Source organism: Mercurialis annua, linkage group LG3 (assembly GCF_937616625.2).
Source record: "Mercurialis annua linkage group LG3, ddMerAnnu1.2, whole genome shotgun sequence".
NCBI classification, from domain to species: domain Eukaryota; kingdom Viridiplantae; phylum Streptophyta; class Magnoliopsida; order Malpighiales; family Euphorbiaceae; genus Mercurialis; species Mercurialis annua.
This window is the reverse complement of record NC_065572.1, coordinates 29862064-29883659: the sequence shown is the minus strand read 5'-3', so window position 1 is coordinate 29883659 and position 21596 is coordinate 29862064. Positions and strand designations below refer to the sequence as shown.

Genomic DNA, 21596 nt, shown 5'->3' with positions numbered 1-21596 from the left:
CTAAGGCTAAGAATGCCTCCTTGCAAAGCCAACTAGACGCCTTGAAGAAGCAAGTGACCCCTCGGAATGCTCCATTGGCGTATGTCCAAGTAAGGTGTGAACATTGTGGGAATTTGAATCATAGTAGTGGTGAGTGTTATTCCACGGGGCAAGCTCTGAGTGAGCAAGTGAATTACGTGGGAGGTCAAAGACAAGGAAATGATCCTTATTCGAATACTTACAACCCCGGGTGGAGAAATCATCCCAATTTTGGGTGGAGAAACAATGAAGGCCAAGGTAGTACTCAATCTCGTCAACAAGCGGGACCAAGTTTCCAGGGTGGAAATAGACCTCCACAACAACAAGGGCATTACCATCACAATCAAGGCCATGGTAACAATTCGGGTGGTAGAACTCAACATCCTCCCGGTTTTCAACCCCAAAGAAATGTGGATAAGGGGAATATGCTTGCTAAATTGATGGAAGAGCTTAAACAGATCAAGCTTGAAAATAGACAACTTCAAAAGAACCAAGCCACCACAAAACCAAATTCTTGAGACTCAAATCTCCCAACTTGGCCTAGCACTTCAAGGAAGACCGCAAGGTGGACTACCCTCTACTACGGAAAACAATCCAAGAGAGCAACATAAAGCGGTTGAGCTTAAGAGTGGTAAGAACCTTAAAAAAGCGAATGGAAGATGCCAAGGATAGAGGAGGATGAGCCTCAAGTGGTGATTGATATTGCAAGCTCAAGTCAAGGGCTACCTAAGACTTGTGAGGAGGTGGCTTTGATATTGAAGAGCCATATGTGAGGCCTCCACCACCTCCACCTTTTGTACCTAAGATACCGTTCCCAAGCTGGTTGAGGAAGGTTCCGGACAATGCAAAGTTCCATAAGTTTCTTGAAATATTCAAGAAACTTCAAATTAACCTAAGCCTAGTGGATGCTTTGCGGGAGATTCCCCAATATGCTAAGTTTTTAAAGGACATCATAACCAAAAAGAGGAGTTGGGATAATGGTGCAACAATCTTCGTCCTAGAAGTTTGTAGCCCAATAATCTTGAGCGATCTACCGGCTAAGTTAAAGGGCCCAGGGAGTTTCTCTATACCTTGCACTATAGGAAATATGAGTTCTATAAATTGCTTATGTGGTCTAGGTGCTAGTATTAATATCGTCCCTCTAACTCTTTTCAGGACGCTATGTGGGGAGAAAACCGTGAAGAACACCTTGATGGTACTCCAACTAGCGGATCACTCGTTGAAGAGGCCTTATGGGATTGTTGAGGATGTGCTTGTCATGGTGGATAAGTTCATCTTTCCGGTTGATTTTGTTATTTTGGATTATGCAGTGGACAAGGAATGCCCAATGATCTTAGGGCGCCACTTTATGAATACCGGAAGAGCTTTGATTGATGTGCATGGGGGAAAGTTGACCATGCGAATTGATGAAGAGACGGTTAAGTTTGATATGAAGAAATTCATAAGGGGTACCATCGAGGAGGAAGATTGCATGAGGGTTGATTTTGTGGATGAACTTGTGAGGGATCAACTTGAAGCAAATATGGAAGTGTTTAATCAAGGCGGAAGGAAGAAAATTCAGATTTCGGACTCCTCAGATGACTTTCTCGAATCGAGACATCCTACTTATTAGAGTGTCTCAATTACACTAAAATGAAGCAAACAGTAGCTTCTGAGGAGTTTATCTCGAATCGACACAGTCCAATAAGCATATTATCTCAATTCGAGACAACGCAAGAAGGAGGGGAAACATATTTTTCTCAAATCTCTAAGGTCACGTTTCAATCCGACGATACAAGCGATGATGACACCGGAAAAAATGAGCCTCAACCGGAGGAATTGGACAAGAATAGGGGTGTGACACCGCCATCTTCCGAGGTACCTACAATTGTTGAATTGAAACCGCTTCCACCTCATCTCCGCTACACGTTTGTTGGAGAAAATGAAACTCTACCTATCATTATCTCCAATAAACTTTCAAATGATCAAGAAAGGAGGGTTGTGCAAGTAGTGAAGGGTCATGTTTTTGTCATGGGTTGGCGAATTTCCGATATCCGAGGGATAAGCCCTTAAGTTGTGATGCACAAGATTCATCTCGAAGACAAGTAGAAGAAGTCAACTCAAAGGCGAAGGAGATTGAATCCGAACATGAAGGAAGTAGTGCATAAAGAGATAGTAAAGCTCTTGGATGTCGGGATCATCTATCCGATTTCGGATAGTGGATGGGTTAGCCCGATTTAATGCGTGCCCAAGAAGGGAGGAATGACAGTTGTAGAAAACGACAAGGGGGAGAAAAATCTCTATAAGAACGGTAACCGGTTGGCGAGTATGTATCGACTATCGTAAGCTCAACGCGGAAACTAGAAAAAATCACTTTCCACTACTGTTCATCGTTCAAATGCTCGAAAGAGTGGCACGTCACAAATACTATTGCTTCCTTGACGGTTACTACGCATACAATCAAATACTCATCTTTCCGGATGACCAAGAAAATACCACATTCACTTTCCCCTATGGAACTTTTGCATACCGGCGGATGCCTTTCAGGCTTTGCAATGCCCCAGACACCTTTCAACGTTGTATGACGTCTATCTTGACCGATATGATAGAGGATAGCATGGAAGTGTTTATGGACGACTTTTCAGTGTTTGAGGACTCTTTCGCGGCATGTTTGAAGAACTTAGATCGTGTGCTAGCAAGATGCGTGGAGACGAACCTTGTCTTGAATTGGGAGAAATGCCATTTCATGGTGGAAGAAGGAGTTGTCCTTGGGCACAAAATCTCCCAATCCGGCATTGAAGTTGATAGAGCAAAAACGGAAGTTATTGAGAAACTTCCGCCACCTACCACCGTAAAGGGAGTCCGTGCCTTTCTAGGGCACGCCGGTTTTTATAGACGCTTTATTAAAGATTTTTCTTCAATTGCTAGACCTCTAACAACTTTGCTCATTAAAGACTCTTCTTTTGACGTCACTAATGAATGTGTGTTGGCTTTTGATAGGTTGAAGGAAGCTCTTGTCACCGCACCAATCATATTTTCCCCGGATCAGAATCTTCCTTTTGAGCTCATGTGTGACACAAGAGATTAAGCCTTGGGATGTGTATTAGGGCAACGGAAGGACAAGCGGGTGCATGTGATCTATTATGCAAGCCGAAAAATGGCTGGAGCGCAACTCAATTACACTACCACCGAGAAAGAGATGTTGGCGGTGGTCTTTGCCGTAGATAAATTTCGGCAATATCTGGTTGGCTCCAAGTGTATCATTTACACCGACCATGCCGCTTTGAAGTATCACTTCACCAAGCAAGATGCCAAGCGAAGACTCATCTGATGGATCCTTTTAGTGCAAGAGTTCGACATAGAAATCCGGTATAAAAAGGGCACGGAGAATGTGGTAGCAGACCACTTGTCAAGATTTTAGAAACCGGAGCCAATTCCTATTGGTATGGAGATTAACGAGTGGTTTCCGGATGAAACCCTTATGATGATTAGGGAAATGGAAATGCCATGGTATGACGCACCATCAAAGGAAGAAGTTTCTTTTTGATGCTAAGAGCTTTCTTTGGGATGAGCCGTACTTGTTTAAGGAATGTGGAGACAGGATGTTGAGACGATATGTTGTTTTGAAGGAAATGATGCCCATCTTGAGTGCTTTTCATACATCCGACTATGCCGGCAACTATGGAGTGGCAAGAACCGCCGCTAAGATGCTAGAGAGTGGATTCTTTTGGCCTACCTTGTTCCGTGATGCTAAGGACTTCGTAAACCATTGTGATAGATGCCTAAGGGTTGGCAACATCTCTAAACTGGATGAGATGCCCTTGACTTCCGTGCAAGAGGTAGAGATCTTCGATGTTTGGGGGACTGACTTCATGGGACCGTTTCCGATATCGCATGGGAACCTATTTATGCTAGTCGGCGTGTGCTATGTTTCGAAATGGGTAGAGGGGGCCTTACCTACTAATGATGCCAAAGTGATTTTGATGTTTCTTAAGAGGTTGATGAATAGGTTCGGTACCCCGAGGGTTATTATTAGTGACGGTGGTTCACATTTTTGCAATCGACAATTCGATGCTTTGATGAAAAAGTATAATGTGTATCACCGGGTTGCTACCCCCTACCACCCGCAAACAAGTGGGCAAGTTGAGGTTTCCAACTGAGAGTTGAAGCGGATATTAGAAATGACGGTGAGTGGCACTCACAAGGATTGGAGTTTGAAGCTTGATGATGCGTTATGGGCATATCGCACGGCATTTAAAACGTCATTTGGTATGACCCCTTACCGCATTGTATATGGGAAAGCATGCCATTTACCTTTCGAATTGGAGCACTGGGCTTATTAGGCGATTTAAAAATTGAACTTTGATCTTAATGTGGCGGGGGAAAAACGCTTGTTGCAATTGAATGAATTGGAGGAATTCCGGTTCTCAGCCTATGAAAATGTGAAGCTCTATAAGGAGAAGACCAAGCGTTGACATGATGCCCACATTTCCCCCAAAACATTCGAAGTCGGAGCTTATGTTTTGGTGTACAATTCGCGGTTGAGACTATTTCCTGGCAAGCTCAAGTCTCGATGGAGTGGGCAATATAAGATTCGGAGTGTGGCGAATCATAGTGCCATTGAGTTGGCGAATCAAGGAGGGGAAACGTTTAAGGTCAACGGACACCATTGCAAGACTTACTTGGGGCCTTTGACGGATCAAATTGGGAAGCAATGTTATCTCGACCCCGCTACTTGAGTTCACCATGTGACGGTCAAGCTTCCGACCTAAAACAAGCGCACTTGGGAGGCATTCCCAAGAGGTTTGATTTTATTGATTTTCTTTGCTTTTCGTTTAGCGTTTCATTATTTGCTTTTCATCTAGTTTTTTTTGGTATTTGATGTTTGCTATTTTTACGTTTATGTTCAAGATAACACGTGGTGTGTTCGGTTTTTGGATGTGTAGGAGTTCGGCGAACCGATTCTTCGGAAAAATCACGGTTCCCCAAGAAAGGAAAAACAGAATAACCTGTTTTCCCTTGTCTCGAATTGAGACAAAAGAAGCAGCCTATCCTGCCTCTCTTTTTTTGATGTCTCGAATCGAGACGCCTCATTAACAAGGGTGTCTCGATTCGAGACAAGCTCTTTAAAAGGGGAATTTTGTTTTTTCTCATTGGGCCTTATTTGTTTCACATGGATTGATGATGTGGCTCGATCCTAGCCTTTAAAGATTCAAATTTTTGACATGGATCACCAACTATTGACAAATCCTAGCCCTCTAATCCTTTGCTTTGAATTTTTTCATAAAAGGGCTCCATCACTTATTCTTCTCCACCATTCTATTCCAAAAATAGAAAACCTCCATACCCAAAAGCTTATTTCTCTTCCATCTAGCCAAAAGTTCCACCACCTCTAGCCACCACATATTCCGGCCAAACTCAAAACTAAATCCATTTTTCGGATACCCTTTTGCCCGTTCTCACCATGTCACGAATCGTAAGAACGTCGAAGACCGCCGGACAAACTTCGAATCCACCACCGCCGGAAATTGAGCCATCAATTCAATCTTTTCGTTCCAATCGCAAGAAGAGTGCTTCCGGGTCCAACGTTTTTGGGGTTAGCACTCTGGGGGCTCTCACCCACCGTTTTGATGCACCTTTTGAAATCTGTACCGTGCGGAAGGAGATAAGTTCAAGAGCCTAAGTAATAAAGGTATTGTCGTTACATACAAGATTTGTTGGGAAAGCATGAGGAAGTTTGGCATCCATGAAGTCTTAGAGGCATATCTCGCTTGGTTGGACTTTACCAAGATGGCGGCTTCTTCGCATGAGTATTGTGAGCCACTTACATTTGAGTTCTTCACAACGATCAAACCGTCACCAACAAGTGAGACTACCATCTCTTTCTGGCTATGAGGGAAAGAACGGGAGTATACTTTGGCGAATTTAATAGAGGATTTTTCATTGTGGGATATGGGTTTGAAGTTCATGCCGGAAGACTTTGATGACAACTAGGCATGGAATGGGGCATCGGGAAAGGTGGTGTTTGATAGCCATAATGCCAAGGTTAATGAGGTACAGGACATCGCTTCGATTGTCTTGCTCAAGTGGTATGCTCACTCATATGCCAGACGCCATGAGTACAACAAAGTGATTAGATCGGACTTGCTAATTCTTTGGGTACTCAAGGATCAAACCAACCCGGATGTGCAAGTCAATGTAGGCTACCGGTTCATGAAAATGTTGCTAGAAGCTCCGGACAAGAAGAAGAAAATCGGTCATGGTTGGTTTGTGATGCATTTGGCAAGGAAAGACCCCGAGTTTGATGAGAGCAAGTTTAAATTGTTGCCTTCAAAAGTTGATTGATGTAGACCACCTCTCGCTTGGGGGATATGAAAGGAAATAAAGGATTCTCAGCAAGCACATGCGAGATAATTGGGAGGAGGGCCACCCTAGAGCCCCTTGCCCAAGAGCGGGAGAGTTTGAGCCAAGAGAGGAGCCACTTCCGAGAAGGCAAAAGGAGCAACCTCGAAGGAAAGAGAAGAATGTAGCCGACACTAGTACCGAGGGAGGAGAAGAACAAACGGGTGTTCCGGAAGGTGTCCAATGGGAGCAACCGGCCCCCTATGATTTTGAAGCGGCCCACAAGGCGTTTTCGGAGGAACACAGAAGAATGTGGAAGAGTATGGAGTACAAACAAGATCAGACGCATGCTAGACTAAGGAGACACGAGCAAAAAGTGCAAGAGTTTTACAATGCTCAAGGCGGTCCACGTTTCCCGTCTCCAGCTCCTTCACCTGAGCCACCTGAATTCGATGAACTCTAAGATTTGCTTTCTTCAACTTTAACTCATGCAATTTTCTGTTTTTATTTCATTGCAATGTGGGCATGGCATTGAAATAGTGTGAGGAGGGTTGAAAAGTGAATGTGTTAGAGATTTATTTGTGTTATCTTTATTGCTTTCTTGTGTTAGGATTGTTTAGTTTATTTTCTTGCAAGTTTTGTTATTGTGATAGTGTGTAGGTTGTAGTGTTGCCTAACACTAATCTCTTGTCTTGAAATCATGGTTATGGAAATGAGAATTTATGCAATTTTCAAAAATTTGTCAACAATTAGTATCTCCCAGTTTATGAATATCTAAATGCCTTTGTCTAGTCTAAGGAATTTTTTAGTTGATACTTGTTTAATGAAATGCAATGGAATTAGACATGTGTAGTTGGCATTAAAGCGAATCTTGAAATGGTGTGATTTTGGGCATGATCGAGGTACTTGATTCAGATTCATGATATGTGCCTTAAATTGAATTTTTTTGTGTCACTTTGAATTTGAGCATATTTTGGCATGAATTCATAGTACATAAGCACATGAACATGACACCAATTTTATTTGAGCATTTTGAGCCTAATTGATTATTGTGAGTGTCATTTTGTTACAGAATTCCTAGAATTTGCTCGGTGTCCATTCGAGATTGCATTGTTGAGTGATTGATGATTAGATGAGTATGGCATTAGGTGTAACCATTTCTAAAGACCACTTTAAAGCTTACCCTTTTACCTCTAGAAAACACAAGTTTGAGCCTAGATCTTTGTTGATATTACCGTATTCACTCATTAATCCCGTTCTTCCATTTCCACTCTAAACACCCGAACTTGACTTGAGAACTAGTGTGAGGAGGTTGAGGTAGTAGCTTGAGGAAAATACAAAAAAATAAAAATAAATAAGAAAGAAAAGAAAGAAAAATACAAAAAAAATAAGAAAGAAAAAGAAAAGTATAAAAATAGAAAGCAAGAAGAAAAAGAAATAAAGGCATTAGAATGTAATAAGAGTTCAAAAGAAGTTCAATTATGCTAAAATTTCAAACTAGGCCAAGTTGTTGATGTTAATGTATCATCTAGTTTCAAGTCAAGTTTTAGCCTAAATATCAAGTTCGACCTACCCGGACCTTTGGCCAAGTTACAACCCGTAAAGATCCATATGATAATTGTCGATCACCGAGCTAAGTAGTGGAGTTTAGGACTATGAGCAAACTTATGGGAATTCCGTGTTTTGTGTGCTTCATTTCCTTACCCTATACAATTGTGTGTGAGAGAAAAATCTTGTGAGAAATAATTACTTGTGTTTAATACTTTTGAGTGATTGCCATTGTGTTCATATTCTAAGATTGACCAAATGCTCGCATGTCCCTTAAGTGATAGTACTCTAGTGATTGTCGTTTGAAAAGTTTATTAATGTGCAATTTGTCTTGATGCCGGTTAAATATGTTTTATTTATTGCATTCCTCATTTGTTTGCATGAATCATGAGTTGTTGACACTAGACATTTGCATTTGCACCATGATCGGTTGGGAGTACTTTTGTTGACAAGTAGTCGGTTTTTGCTAAGTTCTTAATTCCTAGTTGTTAAGTGAGCTTTGTTCTTACTTGATGACAAGCAAGAGTTTAGTGTGAGGAGGTTAGTAGTCGGTTTTTGCTAAGTTCTTGATTCCTAGTTGCTAAGTGAGCTTTGTTCTTACTTGAGGACAAGCAAGAGTTTAGTGTGAGGAGGTTTGATAGGAGTATAATACTCCTAAAATTAGAGTGCTATTCTACATGCTTTCGTATGTTTTCACCTCGCTTTTCTATGATAATGTATACCTTATAGCGTGTGTGTATGTTTCAGGGAATCAAGAGCATTGCAGAGTGTTTTGAGGCCAAAAGAGTGAAGAATCGTCAAAAGGAACGAAAGTCGGAAGCAAGCGAAGAATGTTCTCTCATGCCAAAGGGTGTCTCGAATCGAGACACCCCACTTATTTGAGAATCTCGATTCGAGATGCATAGAAGGCCAAGACAGTTAAGGGTGTGCATCGGTCGGTTCGGTTTGGTTCGGTTTGAAATATGCTAAAACCGAAATAATTTTATAATTTTATAAAAATAACCGAACCGAACCGAATTTTACTAATAACCAAACTGAACCGAATAGTTCGGTTTGGTTATTAAAATTATGTTCTAGCTTATAAATAACACCTGCTAATATTCAATTACAGACTTGTTTTTAAGCCAATTTTCATCATAAATATGCTATTTTTTCCTAAACATAACTTGTATACATAAATTTCAAAATTCAAATTCAAAAATATCCAACATAAAACAAATCCAGAAATATTCTAAACATTACAAATTCAAAACAGCAGCTACAATTCAGCAACTTAAAATACATAAACTGAAATTCAATAACTTGAAATGCAGAATTATAAATTTTCAAATTTCAAATCTTCAAAACAGCAGCAGCTACAATGCTACATTCATCTTCATAAATCAAAAACAGCAGGTCTACATCTTCGGAAACAAAAATGTATCTTTTCCTATAAGACAAACAACATTCATACAAATAATTTTCAATTCAAAAAATAGAAATGCAAATTTAGAAACAGAAATGGTAATCAAAACAGTAAATGATTATCAACAATTGAAAAATAGTAAAGCAGCAAAAAACAGAATAAGCAAAATAATAATATACCTTTCCGGCTGTAAAAAACAGAGCAACAAAAACGCCTATCTGTTAGATGAACATGCTGGCCTAATCCCCACTTTTGGCAAATCTGAAAATAGAAAAGTTTAATATACATTACACCCAAGATAAATTCTAATTAAAAAAACAATCGCAAAAATCAATAGCATAATATGCCTTTTTCGATGTTCTCAATTTCATCAATAAGCTGTTCAACACATAGCGGTTCCTTTGATTCCCGAAGCAAATCTTGACCACAAATCAATCCTTCAACTATTTTAGGAGTTAAAGAACTCCTAAATGCATCAAGAATCCTTCCACCCGAAATAAAAGTGGATTCCGACGCAACGGTGGATATCGGGACATCCAATATGTCTTGTGCCATTCTTGAGAGTATAGGAAATCTCTCAGAATTCAGTTTCCACCACTTAAAAATGTCTAGCTCATCCACATCTTCCAAAATAGTCTCATCAAGGTAAATATCAAGTTCATTTTTCTTATTGAACGAAGACCCACTCTCTCTTTTTTCTTTCTTATACTTTGCTCTTAAAATTGAAGTGGGTTTCTTACTTGACTCTTCATAACTGGAACTTGTTGAAAGACTGCCCTCATTGGAATGATACTTATCCTTATATTCATTAAAAAGCCTAAAAAGTTCATTTTTTACACTTGAAAACAAACTTAGACCTTTAACATTGCCATACATTAAAGAAAATGAATATTCCATATACTTAAATTTCTCTCTAGGGTCCAAAACAGCCGCAAAGAATATAAGTTTGTTCATCTTTTCCGGATCCCCCCAATATTTATCAAATTTACCTTTCATTGAGTCCCCTAATTGCCTAACATCAAGTTCCGCACAATCTTTCCATTCATTCAAAATACAAGACAAGTCACTTATTTCACTAAAAAAAGTGTTCGAAGTGACATATAAAGACCCTGAAATACGCAATGTCACATTGTAAAAATGCTCTAATAATGAAGTCATTAATGTACCACACTTCCAATCTAATGAACTCGGAACCCCATCTTCCCCTAGGTCTCTCTTGAAATTAGACTCTTGCTCATTGTAATTATCAAATGCTTTCTCAAACTTTATGGCTCTTTTTAGCATTAAAAAGGTAGAATTCCACCTAGTTATCACATCTAAACACAATGAACTTTGGCATCCTATTCCCTCAATTTCAGCACTCTTTAAATTTTTGAATTCTAGCAGGAGAACTCCTAATGTATCTCACGACATCTCTCACTCTCTTAACCGAAGGATTGACATCCTTCAAACCCTCCGTAGCTACAAGATTTATTATATGGGCAATGCACCTCATATGAACATACTTGCAATCAGCCACATGATTGCCCCAATTAATTATTCTTCTTTTCAAATAAGAGATTGCCACATCATTAGAACTAGCATTATCATCTGTGACTGAAAATACATTAGTTATTCCCCATTCTAACAAACAAGTCTCAATTGCCTTGCCTATTGCATCACCTTTATGAGAAAAAATTGGAACAAAACTCAAGACTTTTTTATGCAACCTCCAATTAGTATCAATAAAGTGGGCAGTAATGCACATATAATTGATTCTTTGAATTGAAGTCCATGTATCAGTTGTTAGACTAATTCTTTGACAGTTTTGTTTCATAAAGTTTTTCAACCTAATTCTCTCATCTAGGTATAACTGAAAACAGTCCCTAGTCACTGTCCACCTAGATGGAATTTTGAATTTAGGACATGCACAAGATATAAACCTTCTAAAACCCTCACCCTCCACAAACTTAAAAGGCAATTCATCTAAAATAATCATAAAAGCAAGCGACTCTCTGATAGCTTCTTGATCAAATTTCCATGAATTTAGTGTTCCCATCTTATCACCAACACCATCATCACAAATCGCAGGCTGCAAATTAATTAAAGCTTGCCTAGTTTGGTGCCTATGAGGATTTTTCATGCATGCTGGGATATGATTTTTTAAATTCGACGTACAATTTCTTTTAGAGTGGCATGCATATTGTCTTAAGAAATAATTGCACTTAGTTTTTTCGAAATGGTCCCAAACAACCGATCTAGTGTCCATCGCCTTTCTTTTCTTCTTCGAGGTATCTTCGCTTGTTACGGAAGGTTGAGAGTTTGATGCATCTACTGCTGCATTACTTTCTGTTCCATCAATTTCCATATCTGTCGTGGCGTTTGACATCTACAAAAATAGATTTTGACATTGTAATTCACATTTGGAAGTTATAAAAAAACATATTATATGTTCTATGTATACACTAAGCAGGATAACAAATTTTAATTCACAATTTTATAATTTCAAAAAAACTAGCAGGCTACACATATATCAAAACTCAACATCACTTAGTAATAATTAGATTTTTGCCAATATTAGAAGTTTTGTACATTTTAAAAAAGAAATCCACTTTGTGTTTCACATAAGCTTTTCCAATTATATATATGGTTCTATAATATTTTATTATCATTAGATTAATATCCCAAAACTTATGCACCAAATTTCCCTAAAACAATAATCCAAATTAAAAAGAAAAAGTTGTATAAACAGTGACTTCTCTAATTGCTACCACTGTTCGCACTCACTAATTGTTTATAAAATGAAATGAATGAACCCAAAAGAAAAAATCATTCATACTTTACTAATTTACCTGCTCACTCTGCTAATTTATTTTCTTTTTTAATTCAGAATTTTGTTTCATCTTCTAAACAATCTACCTTCTGAAATTACATGATATTCTACGCCTGCTATTTACACCCCTATACACACACACACCATAATATCACCCTTTTTAATAAAATTGTTGAACCTTCAATTAAAATTTTCAAAATCTATTAACTGTTTTCATTTCAATACTAAGAAACTGAGTATATTTGACATCAATAAAAACTCAGAAATATAAAAATTTAGAAAAAGCACAAAAACTCAAAAATATAAGCTGTTGTGATAGTGAAATGATATCTTAAAGTTATCCTCTATGTAATTATCTCTTGTTCTTACTGTGTTACTGCTATCTTTTCTCTGATCTGTCAGGGATACACTGCCAAAGATCATACTTTATCAAAAACTTAGAAAAGTTTCATTATATTCAACATAGAAATTAATTGTTAAATAATTACCAGAACTGAAGTGGAGAATGCCGATCTGTTACTTGTGAGAAGCAGCGAGCGAGAGATGGAAAAAAATTGGAAGTGCGAGATGGAAGCAAGAAAAGGCGTTGGAACGGGTGCGAGGTGGAAGAGCGATGAAGAAGGATGATGCACCGGAGAGAGTGCAAGATTGAAGCTGGAAAAAGCGGCCGGAGTGCATGTGACTGAACGGATCTTCACTGTGAGAGATGGGTTTTAGGGTTTTGTTGTGTTAAGCGGCTGGATGGAGAATGAAGATGAATAATCGTGTTTTGAGTGAAGTGAGAAAGAAAAATTAGGGCTGTGAATTAGTGAGAGTAATTTTGAAAAACGGAATCATTTCATTTAAGGATAAAACGACGTCGTTTTAACATTTTGGTTTTTCGGTTAATTCGGTCGGTTTTTCACCCAAACCGAACCGAACCGAAAAACATGAAAATTTAATTTATGTAAACTGACCCAAACCGAAAAACCGAAAAACTGAACTGAATTTCTAAAATCAGTTCGATTCGATTCGGTTCGGTTCGGTTTTTGCACACCCCTAACGGCAGTAGCTACCTCAAGGATTGTCTCGAATCGAGACAACCTTATAAGTCATGTGTCGCGATTCGAGACATGAAGGAAGGATATCTCAGCTCTTTCATCTGCACTTACACATGGTTTCTCTTTTGGCCAAGCACCCTTTTATGAGTTGTCTCCTATTTCCTCTTTTGTAAACACTATATAAACCCGTCTATCTCTTTTCTAGGTCAAGTGTGATTTGATAAGGAATATTAGTCACCCTTCATTATTGTAGAAAACAACCTTTCTCTCTAGTTTTTAGTATTGTTCTTATTGTTCTTACTTAAAATAGCAATAGATCATCTCTGATATTAGTATTCTCCAAGTTTATTTCCAGATTTTGATACTTTGGGAATGTTATTCAATACAAATATTAGTTTATTTATTGAAGCTTCATTGTCTTGTTCATGCTTTTTAGGTTTATTTATTATTCTAAGGTATTTCTTCCTTACACTATGTTTAATCTTTGTTATTTTTAATAAGTTGTGTTATGATGATGGTTAGTGGCTAGACCCTTTGTTTAAGGGTTGTTATGATTGCCATGTTTGTTAGATAGGTGATTAGGGTTAGCGTTCTTGGGTTATGTTGGTTGTTGTGCTTCTTGAGTTTAATGCCTAGATTAGGTTGGCCTCTTAATCTTTGTTGTGTGACTTAATTAGGAGAGCGAGAACTAACTAATTAGATTATACCTAGGGGAGTAGATTGTTTAGACCTAGATGCACTAGCGTGATTTAGGACTATCTCGGTTCTGAAGTTTGCTTGATTAGTTGACTTGATTAGTTCTATCGAAATCTATGAGTACGAGAGTGGATTAGATTTTGGTGTTGTTAATTAAGATTCGACTCGTTCACTTCTGGCTCGAGAGAGCAGAAATGGTTCCGTAGAATAGCTTGACCTAACCTATGATCCCATTACCTTGACCCGAACTACCTAGATATCGTTTTGGCATGACTAGCAACCTCTATGTGCTTTACCTTTATTGATTAAATCTTATGTTCATTAGTTAATTGTTAAAATTAAGTATCGTGTTTCATTAGTAGTTTGATTGTTTGTTCTTTTACTTGAAACCAAATTCATGTTTGGATTTGCTAAACGAATTGAATAGCAACTAAAGTTCATTCTTGTCAATCGCTTAAATTCACTCCTCGTGCGATCGATATCCGACTTCCGGATTTACTACGAGTTTATAATTATATCAACAACATACGACAAAGCTAAGTAGTAAACATAGCAGTATCGTGAGTTACGTGTTTACTTTTGAATATTAGTTTTCAACTGTTTTAAATCCATAATTGGAGTAGTATGAAACTTAGCCAATAGAGATCCATTGGAACGAGCTACCTATCGGGCAGCAATAGGGCTGCGTGATCACCGACACTAATTTGAGATGTATTTCTGTTGAGGTATTGAGGTAGGTCAATCGTTGTTAACTCATTGGAAAAGTGGATTCCATGACTTAACGGGTAAATCCTGAGATGGCAGTAATAGAGTTATGGTCGCGGGTAAAACAGTGATGGCAGTTTCATGATTACTGTCTAGGTAATAAGGAAACAGAATTGGACGACAGTGATTCAGTTCACGGTCTTTATTTAGTAGTCTATAAGCTCGTGATGTGAGTTTTTTTGTTAGCACATTTGTGGAATAGGGTTTCATATGGATCGACAAATTGGTAATATTTGATTTATATATATTATGCGATTTTGGTATTTAACTGTAAACCTGTTTACCTACTCAAAAATACTTATATTTCTGACCCCATTGTTGTTTCCCATTTTCAGGTGATTAGCTTTGGAGGTTAGTCGAGCTTCCACATTCCTGCTTCAGAGAAGCTCTTTTATTTGATATGTACATATAGACTTGTACTCTTATTATGGTACAATAGTTTAAGTGTTATATGCCAGCAGCCGTGTCACTAGTCATTTGTGTATATACTCTGATAGGATCTAGTGCGTATGTGTATACCATTTTGGTTACTGTATAGTTGGCATAGTGTATATAGTTACCGGTCCTCTACGTAGGAGTAGGCGTCATGTTTTTGAAACGCAGAAACAATATGGTTTATATAATGCCGGCTATGTGTAACCGGTCCGCTGTGTATATTTTAATATGTTTAATACCATCGTTTTCAGATGCAAAAGTATTTGTTTTATTTTATTAAACATATTAATTGTTGTAAAAAGTGGTGTGTGGTTTGAACCAAGACTGCCTATGCGTTAAGGCAAGAGAGATATAAGTCACTGGTTTCCAGTGTTACCACGCCAGGTTTTCATAAAAAAGCGAAGGTTGAGATACATGGTTATCTAACCGGTATTTTTGACAACGTATTTCACTTATATGTATATTTTTGAAATGTGTTTATGTTAACCGTGACGGTATTTTCAAAAAATGGATCGTACGCTATGTATGATCTAGATTAATATTTGCGAAACTTTCTAGAGGTTATAGGGTTGCTATGGGTTTCGGAAAAACCATTCTCATTCCTTAGCGCCGGTCTCGACTTGATTTAGGTTGGAAATTGGATCATGACAAGTACAACGTCCACGAACTAGTCTTTTGGTCCGCGAACGATAATTTCACCCACAAGCGAGTGAGGTTATCCAGTCGGTATAAAAGGCATTCATAACTAAGTTAGGTGGCGATTCCACATTTTTTTAAGCCCTTTCCAAAATTAGAGTCATACCATAAGGCTGGTCGAGCGGCCCGAACTTCGCTCCGCTCATATTTATATTTGGTCAATCATTATTAGAGATGGCATTAGGCAGAGATCTTCTGTTCCCCATGGGGACCCGCCCTTAATAGGGCGGAGATCCGCATTAATTATCTCCATGGGTACGGGAATGGGAATAAATGATTCTCAATCCACAGGGACGGGAAAGTGTCGGGGAGCATAGTCCCCATCCCATGGGGATCCCCATCACTGTCTCCGTAAGGACTCGAGTTATATATATACATATATATTATGTTATATTTTAATTTTTAGTATGTTATTTATAATTTGAATAATTTAATTTAATATTTTTTTTAACACATTTAATTGTAAATAGACAATATCATAAAAGGTAACAGTATTTTGGGTTAATTTCATAAAAATCACAATCTTTACACCAAATTTAATTAACGACCTTTAAAAGTTAACATTTAAAGGCACGACTTTTCACTTTATTTGAAATCTATCGCTAAAGTAAAATTTGGTATATTTGTTTGACTAAAAATTCCTAATTTTACATACTCTAACTGAAAAATAACAAAATTTACTGTCGATTTATAATTTAGGTCTTTCATTCATTTAGTAAAGAATTTAGTCAAAAAAAAAAAACAATACACTCAAATGATAGATTTGAAAAATATGAAGGGTCATGATTTTATATGATAACATTTAAAGATCGTGATTGAAATGAAATTTTAAGTAAAGGTCGTGATTTTATATGAAATTAACTTTAGTATTTTTTATATTCAAAAAAATTTCAAACTTCAACAACAAATAATAAAATTATTTATAAGTTTATATTAAATCATATGGGAAATTGAAATATCCATAAAAATGGGGACATATGATTTCATTCTCATTAAATAAATAGGGACGGAAATGGAATTTCCCATAAATGTGGGGAGAGCCATTCTCATCCCGCCCCATTGCTATCCTTAATTATTATTTGTTTGCTGTAGATTCTGCTCATAATTTCATTTTTTCTCAATATATATGTTTGTTTCTCATATTATGCATGGATAAACTAACATGCTTGTGATACGTTTTTTTGATAATGTTTCCTCAATTGAAAGACATAGCAAAGGAAAAAAAAAATTAAGAAGAAAAAAATATGCCATGTCATTAATATTTATTGATTTAATATGTTAAGTAATTTTTTTTATGAATAAAATTATATCAAAGCCACAAGAAGAGGCAAAAGCCAACTGCTCTAATTTTTCGCACAAGAAGTGACACACTAGAGCCTACAAATTAAAAAGCTAGAAAAAACAAAGTCAAGAGAATAAAATACATTGAGGGTTTCTAAACAAATCCAAACCCGAAAAACAAAAACTTCTATTACAAAATTTAAAGAGAAAAACCGCCTTGGTGAAGCAGTTAAAGATCACAGTTTCTTTGTTTATCCTCGCACGTGCAAAGATCCTATTCCTGCATTTCCAAATTTTCCACACCACCAACGACCATAAAATTTGCCATAACGTTCGATAATGACCTCGATGAATAATGCTAGATCTCCCATTGCAACATAAAATCCACGAAAGAACTCGGAAAGATCCAAATCAAATCTAGCTTAATAAGAATAACACACCAAATACTTCTTGCAAACTCGCAATGAATTAGAATATGATCTTGCGTTTCTACCATTCCACAAAGCAAGCACAAAGTATTTTCAGCATTAACAATAGAACGTTTGGCCAAAAAATCAAGTGAAGGGACTCTATTATATAAAGCAAGCCAGATAAAAAATTCAATTCTTGATGGGGCAAGAGATTTCCAAATCCGCCTAAAAGGTACCTGTAAATCTTCTGCATTATGATCATTTGATCCCTGCAATTCGTCTCTGTTGAAGGCATCATCTCCTTGGCTAATTGGTTCACTTGCAACAAGAGGAAACCTGACCTGCTCTTGACCGCCCAACAAATCAATTGTTAATAATCCATTTTCTGCTTCTTGTTGGACCTGTACATTATCAAAAGGACCAATCTTAACATTAATTCCATTTCCACTAAAAGATTGAGCCATTCTCCTTGTACCATCACTGTCCATAATTAAACGGCAGAAACTTGCAGAAGTATAAACACGTGAACCATTATTCCAGTACACTTCATTCGTTCTAACACGACGAGAAAGAGTATTAAAAAATTGTTGAAAATTTCTCAACCACTGTGCTTCGGCGCCTCTCAAACGCCGCCTCCAACGCCAACCACCCATCCAAACATCTCGAATAGTTACGCTTTTTTGATTCGAAAGGTTAAAGAGTCGAGGAAATAAAATAATAGTTGGACCATTACCAATCCAATTATCGTTCCAGAGCGATACTGAATTCCCATCACCAATACTATACTTTAAGTGACCTATAAAAAATCTCCATGCTTCTTTGTCTAAACAACACAATTTTCGAATGCCTCTCCATATGAACGACATTTTCTTCGCATCACCAAATAAAAAAATATTCCAATCAATAATTGAGGAACATTTAGAAACCACATTAAGCCAAAGAGACCCACTATTATTAATCCTTATTTTCCATATCTATTTAAATAAAAGACTTTGACTCCTCACCTGCAGATTAAATAAACCCAGACCTCCTTTGTCAAAGTATTGACAAATCATCTTCCATGAGACTTTACAAAGCACACGAGAGGACACATCCCCCTTCATTAGGAATCAAACCATATACATTTTCAATTGCTTTCGAACCGCACTCGGCATGCTAAAGATGGACATAAAATAGACGGGCACACTAAACAGGACAGATTTAATGAGAACTAACATGCCTGCCGGAGAAAGAAGAGAACTTTTCCATAAAGCTAAGCGCGATTTAAATAGCTCCACAACATAATCCCACGAACCCGTAGACAACTTCCTATTTGCCAGAGGAAGGCCTAAATACTTGATTGGAAAAGAGTCGATCTTGCATCCAACCGTTTGCGCAGCAACCAACAAATCAGCGTCATTGACATTAATCCCCATAATAAAGCTCTTATGTAAATTAATTGTCAATCCAGATATCAATTCAAAGCATCGACGAATTCGAGTAAAGTTCCTCAGCTTCTCAATATCGTAAGGAATGTACAGGATAGTATCATCTGCAAACTGCAGTAAGGAAAATGGTTCGCTATCCTCTGTAAAACTAAAACCCTGTGTGAACCCCAAAAGCCGTGATTTGTCCAAAATAAGCTTCAAACCCTCTACAGCCAAAACAAACAGATAAGGCGATATTGGGTCCCCTTGCCACACCCCTCTCCTTAGTCGTATCAGATTCACATGGCTACCATTCACAAGGACAGCCGTTGTGGCTGTAGATAGGCAACAATCCATCCACTCAATCCACTTTGGAGGAAAACCCATGCAACGAAGGACAGAAAATAAATAGTCCCACTCAATGTGTTAAAGATAATCCCACATTGCTTAGGAGAACAAATATAAATGAGTTTATAAGTGTAAAGGTTCAACCACCTATTAACTAGTTCTAGTTATTAGGTCATGGTTGAACCTAAACACTCTCATAAGCATGTGGGGTTGTCACATTCTCACCTATATAAAATCAATTACTCCCACCAATATTTCTAATATGGTATCAAAGCGGGTCTGGCCCAGATACTTAATTTGCCGGTTGTCTGTCTGGATGTCCAGTCCCAGCGGCCCGGTCCAGTGTTGCCGCTGCTTATTAAATCAAAATTTCAGTGGGTCTGGCCCGGATTCTTAATTTGCTGGTTGTCCGTCTGGATGTTCATTCCCAGTGTCCCGGTCCGGTGTTGCCGCTACTTTTTAAATCAAAAAGTTTCAGTTTCAGGGGGAGTCAATTTCAAGTGACAACCGGATGTCCAGTCCTGGTTGCACTTGAGGGGGAGTGTTAAAGATAATCCCACATTGCTTAGGAGAACAAATATAAATGAGTTTATAAGTGTAAAGGTTCAACCACCTATTAACTAGTTCTAGTTATTAGGTCATGGTTGAACCTAAACACTCTCATAAGCATGTGGGGTTGTCACATTCTCACCTATATAAAATCAATTACTCCCACCAATATTTCTAATACAATGTTGTCAAAACCCTTATGGATGTCTAGCTTAAGAACAAGCAATTTCTCCTTCCTCCTTGTAGCTATATGAACAAGTTCATTGGTTATCATAGAACACTCCAAAATGCTTCTACCTTTCAAAAACGTATGTTGATTATCTGACACCACATTAGAAAGCAAAGGTGCTAATCTCCGAGAGAGGGTCTTGGAGAGCAACTTGAACAAACCATTTACTAAGCTAATGGGACGATAATCCTTCATGTTAGACGAACCCGCCACCTTAGAAACTAACATCATAAAAGAAGAATTAATTCCCTTAGGCAAGAAACTCATAATATGTTAAGTAATTGATGGTTGTTTTAGTCCATGTGACATTAAATTTAAAAATGTATAGGTAATTTTTTGAGAAGATAACAAAAATACCATAATATTGACTACCATTTTCACATTTTACAATAAAATTAATTTTTTTCATCACCGCCATTTTTCATAAAAATATTTCACAAATACCATGTATGACATTAGCGCGTCAGTTGTGTACATTTAATACGCATATGCTGACACGGGAGTGAGCAGGTGCACCATAGTGCACCTGCTCATGCAAGCAGGTGCACTTTGGGCACCTGCTTATTTCTGCTCATTTAAGGACTGATCCGCACGCTCGGATCAGTCCTTAATTATTTTTTTATTTATTTTTAAAAATTAAAATAATTTAATTTAATTTAAAAAAAATATTAATTTCAATTTTAAAAAAATATTAATTTTAATTTAAAAAAATATCAAAATTTAAAAATTTAAAAATATATAGATGATATAATTTTTAATCTATCATGTATGAACTATGTGTCGGAGATATATCAAATATGTATAAATAAATATATATGTAATACATATAAAAATATTTTTGACATGTCTCAAAAATGTCTCATGTGATTGTAAATACATAAATTTAATAAAAACTTTTAAAAAAATGTATAAAAAATAAGAAGATAAGTTCGAATTATCAAATATATATGAAAAAATGTATTATATATGTATCAGAGACGTATCGAATGTGGTGTCTTTTTTTATAATTTTCTCTATATAAATTATGTGGTAAAGATGTAAACATCATATATAAATTATGCATCAACACCATTTCATACATTTAAAAAAATGTATTTATCATGAATAAATTATATATTATTGGAGATGTATCAAATATAAATATTTGAGTTATGTAACAAAACTAAAAAAAATTATAAATACAAGAAAAAAAATTTGAACGATCGAATATATTATATATATATATATATAGACATATCAAAACATATGTTTGATTATTTTTAATTTTTTTATATCGATGCTTTTTAATAAATCGAACTTTTTTTTCGGAAATAAATCAAACTTCTCTGTTGACAAAAATGGAAAGCAAAAACAGTGAAAAACTAATAAATTAGCAAAAAGACAAAATAACAAATTAGTAAAAAGTGGAAAAGTAGGATAGATAAAAAAAAATTGCAGAGATAAATTATAAAGAGAATAACAAGCACAACAATATCATATTAAATCCTTTTAAAAGGAATGTATAATTTGAAAAAGTGTACCTTAACTAGTGTGGTTGCCCGCACCGGATTTTTTTTCGTTTGTCCCTCAATCTGTCACGTGTAGCTATAGGTAGGACATGGTGCTGATGAAAAGTATTAAAAAAAGTTGGTATTTAA

The 21596-nt window shown here is 36.9% G+C and overlaps 3 protein-coding genes across 3 annotated transcripts; 1 reads left to right on the top strand and 2 right to left on the bottom strand.

The window, feature by feature from the left end:
* Positions 1-677: 677 nt before the first annotated feature.
* LOC126672479 (uncharacterized) lies at positions 678-1630 on the top strand. The gene is made up of 2 exons (XM_050366429.1): positions 678-732; positions 780-1630. Exons 1-2 carry the CDS (start codon positions 678-680, stop codon positions 1628-1630), a joined length of 906 nt encoding a protein of 301 aa, XP_050222386.1.
* Positions 1631-9219: 7589 nt separating this feature from the next.
* LOC126672478 (zinc finger BED domain-containing protein RICESLEEPER 2-like) lies at positions 9220-12782 on the bottom strand. The gene is made up of 7 exons (XM_050366428.1): positions 12625-12782; positions 12474-12513; positions 10713-11660; positions 9640-10654; positions 9543-9553; positions 9472-9479; positions 9220-9316 (listed from the first exon to the last, which is right to left on the bottom strand). The coding sequence occupies exons 1-7, from the start codon at positions 12780-12782 to the stop codon at positions 9220-9222; spliced, it is 2277 nt and encodes a 758-aa protein (XP_050222385.1).
* Positions 12783-19872: 7090 nt separating this feature from the next.
* Positions 19873-20226, bottom strand: LOC126672477 (uncharacterized). Its single transcript, XM_050366427.1, has one exon. It carries the CDS (start codon positions 20224-20226, stop codon positions 19873-19875), a length of 354 nt encoding a protein of 117 aa, XP_050222384.1.
* Positions 20227-21596: the final 1370 nt, after the last annotated feature.

Bases quoted from the DNA above. Each gene is read 5' to 3' on its own strand.
- LOC126672479 (XM_050366429.1), top strand. From the start codon at position 678: ATGCCAAGGATAGAGGAGGATGAGCCTCAAGTGGTGATTGATATTGCA. The intron at 733-779 runs GTCAAGGGCTAC...TTGATATTGAAG, and splicing joins GATTGATATTGCAAGCTCAA to AGCCATATGTGAGGCCTCCA.
- LOC126672478 (XM_050366428.1), bottom strand. From the start codon at position 12,782: ATGCACTCCGGCCGCTTTTTCCAGCTTCAATCTTGCACTCTCTCCGGT. The intron at 11,661-12,473 runs GTAAGAACAAGA...CTATTTTTGTAG, and splicing joins GAAAAGATAGCAGTAACACA to ATGTCAAACGCCACGACAGA. The intron at 10,655-10,712 runs GTGAGAGATGTC...AAAAATTTAAAG, and splicing joins TCAATCCTTCGGTTAAGAGA to AGTGCTGAAATTGAGGGAAT.
- LOC126672477 (XM_050366427.1), bottom strand. From the start codon at position 20,226: ATGAGTTTCTTGCCTAAGGGAATTAATTCTTCTTTTATGATGTTAGTT.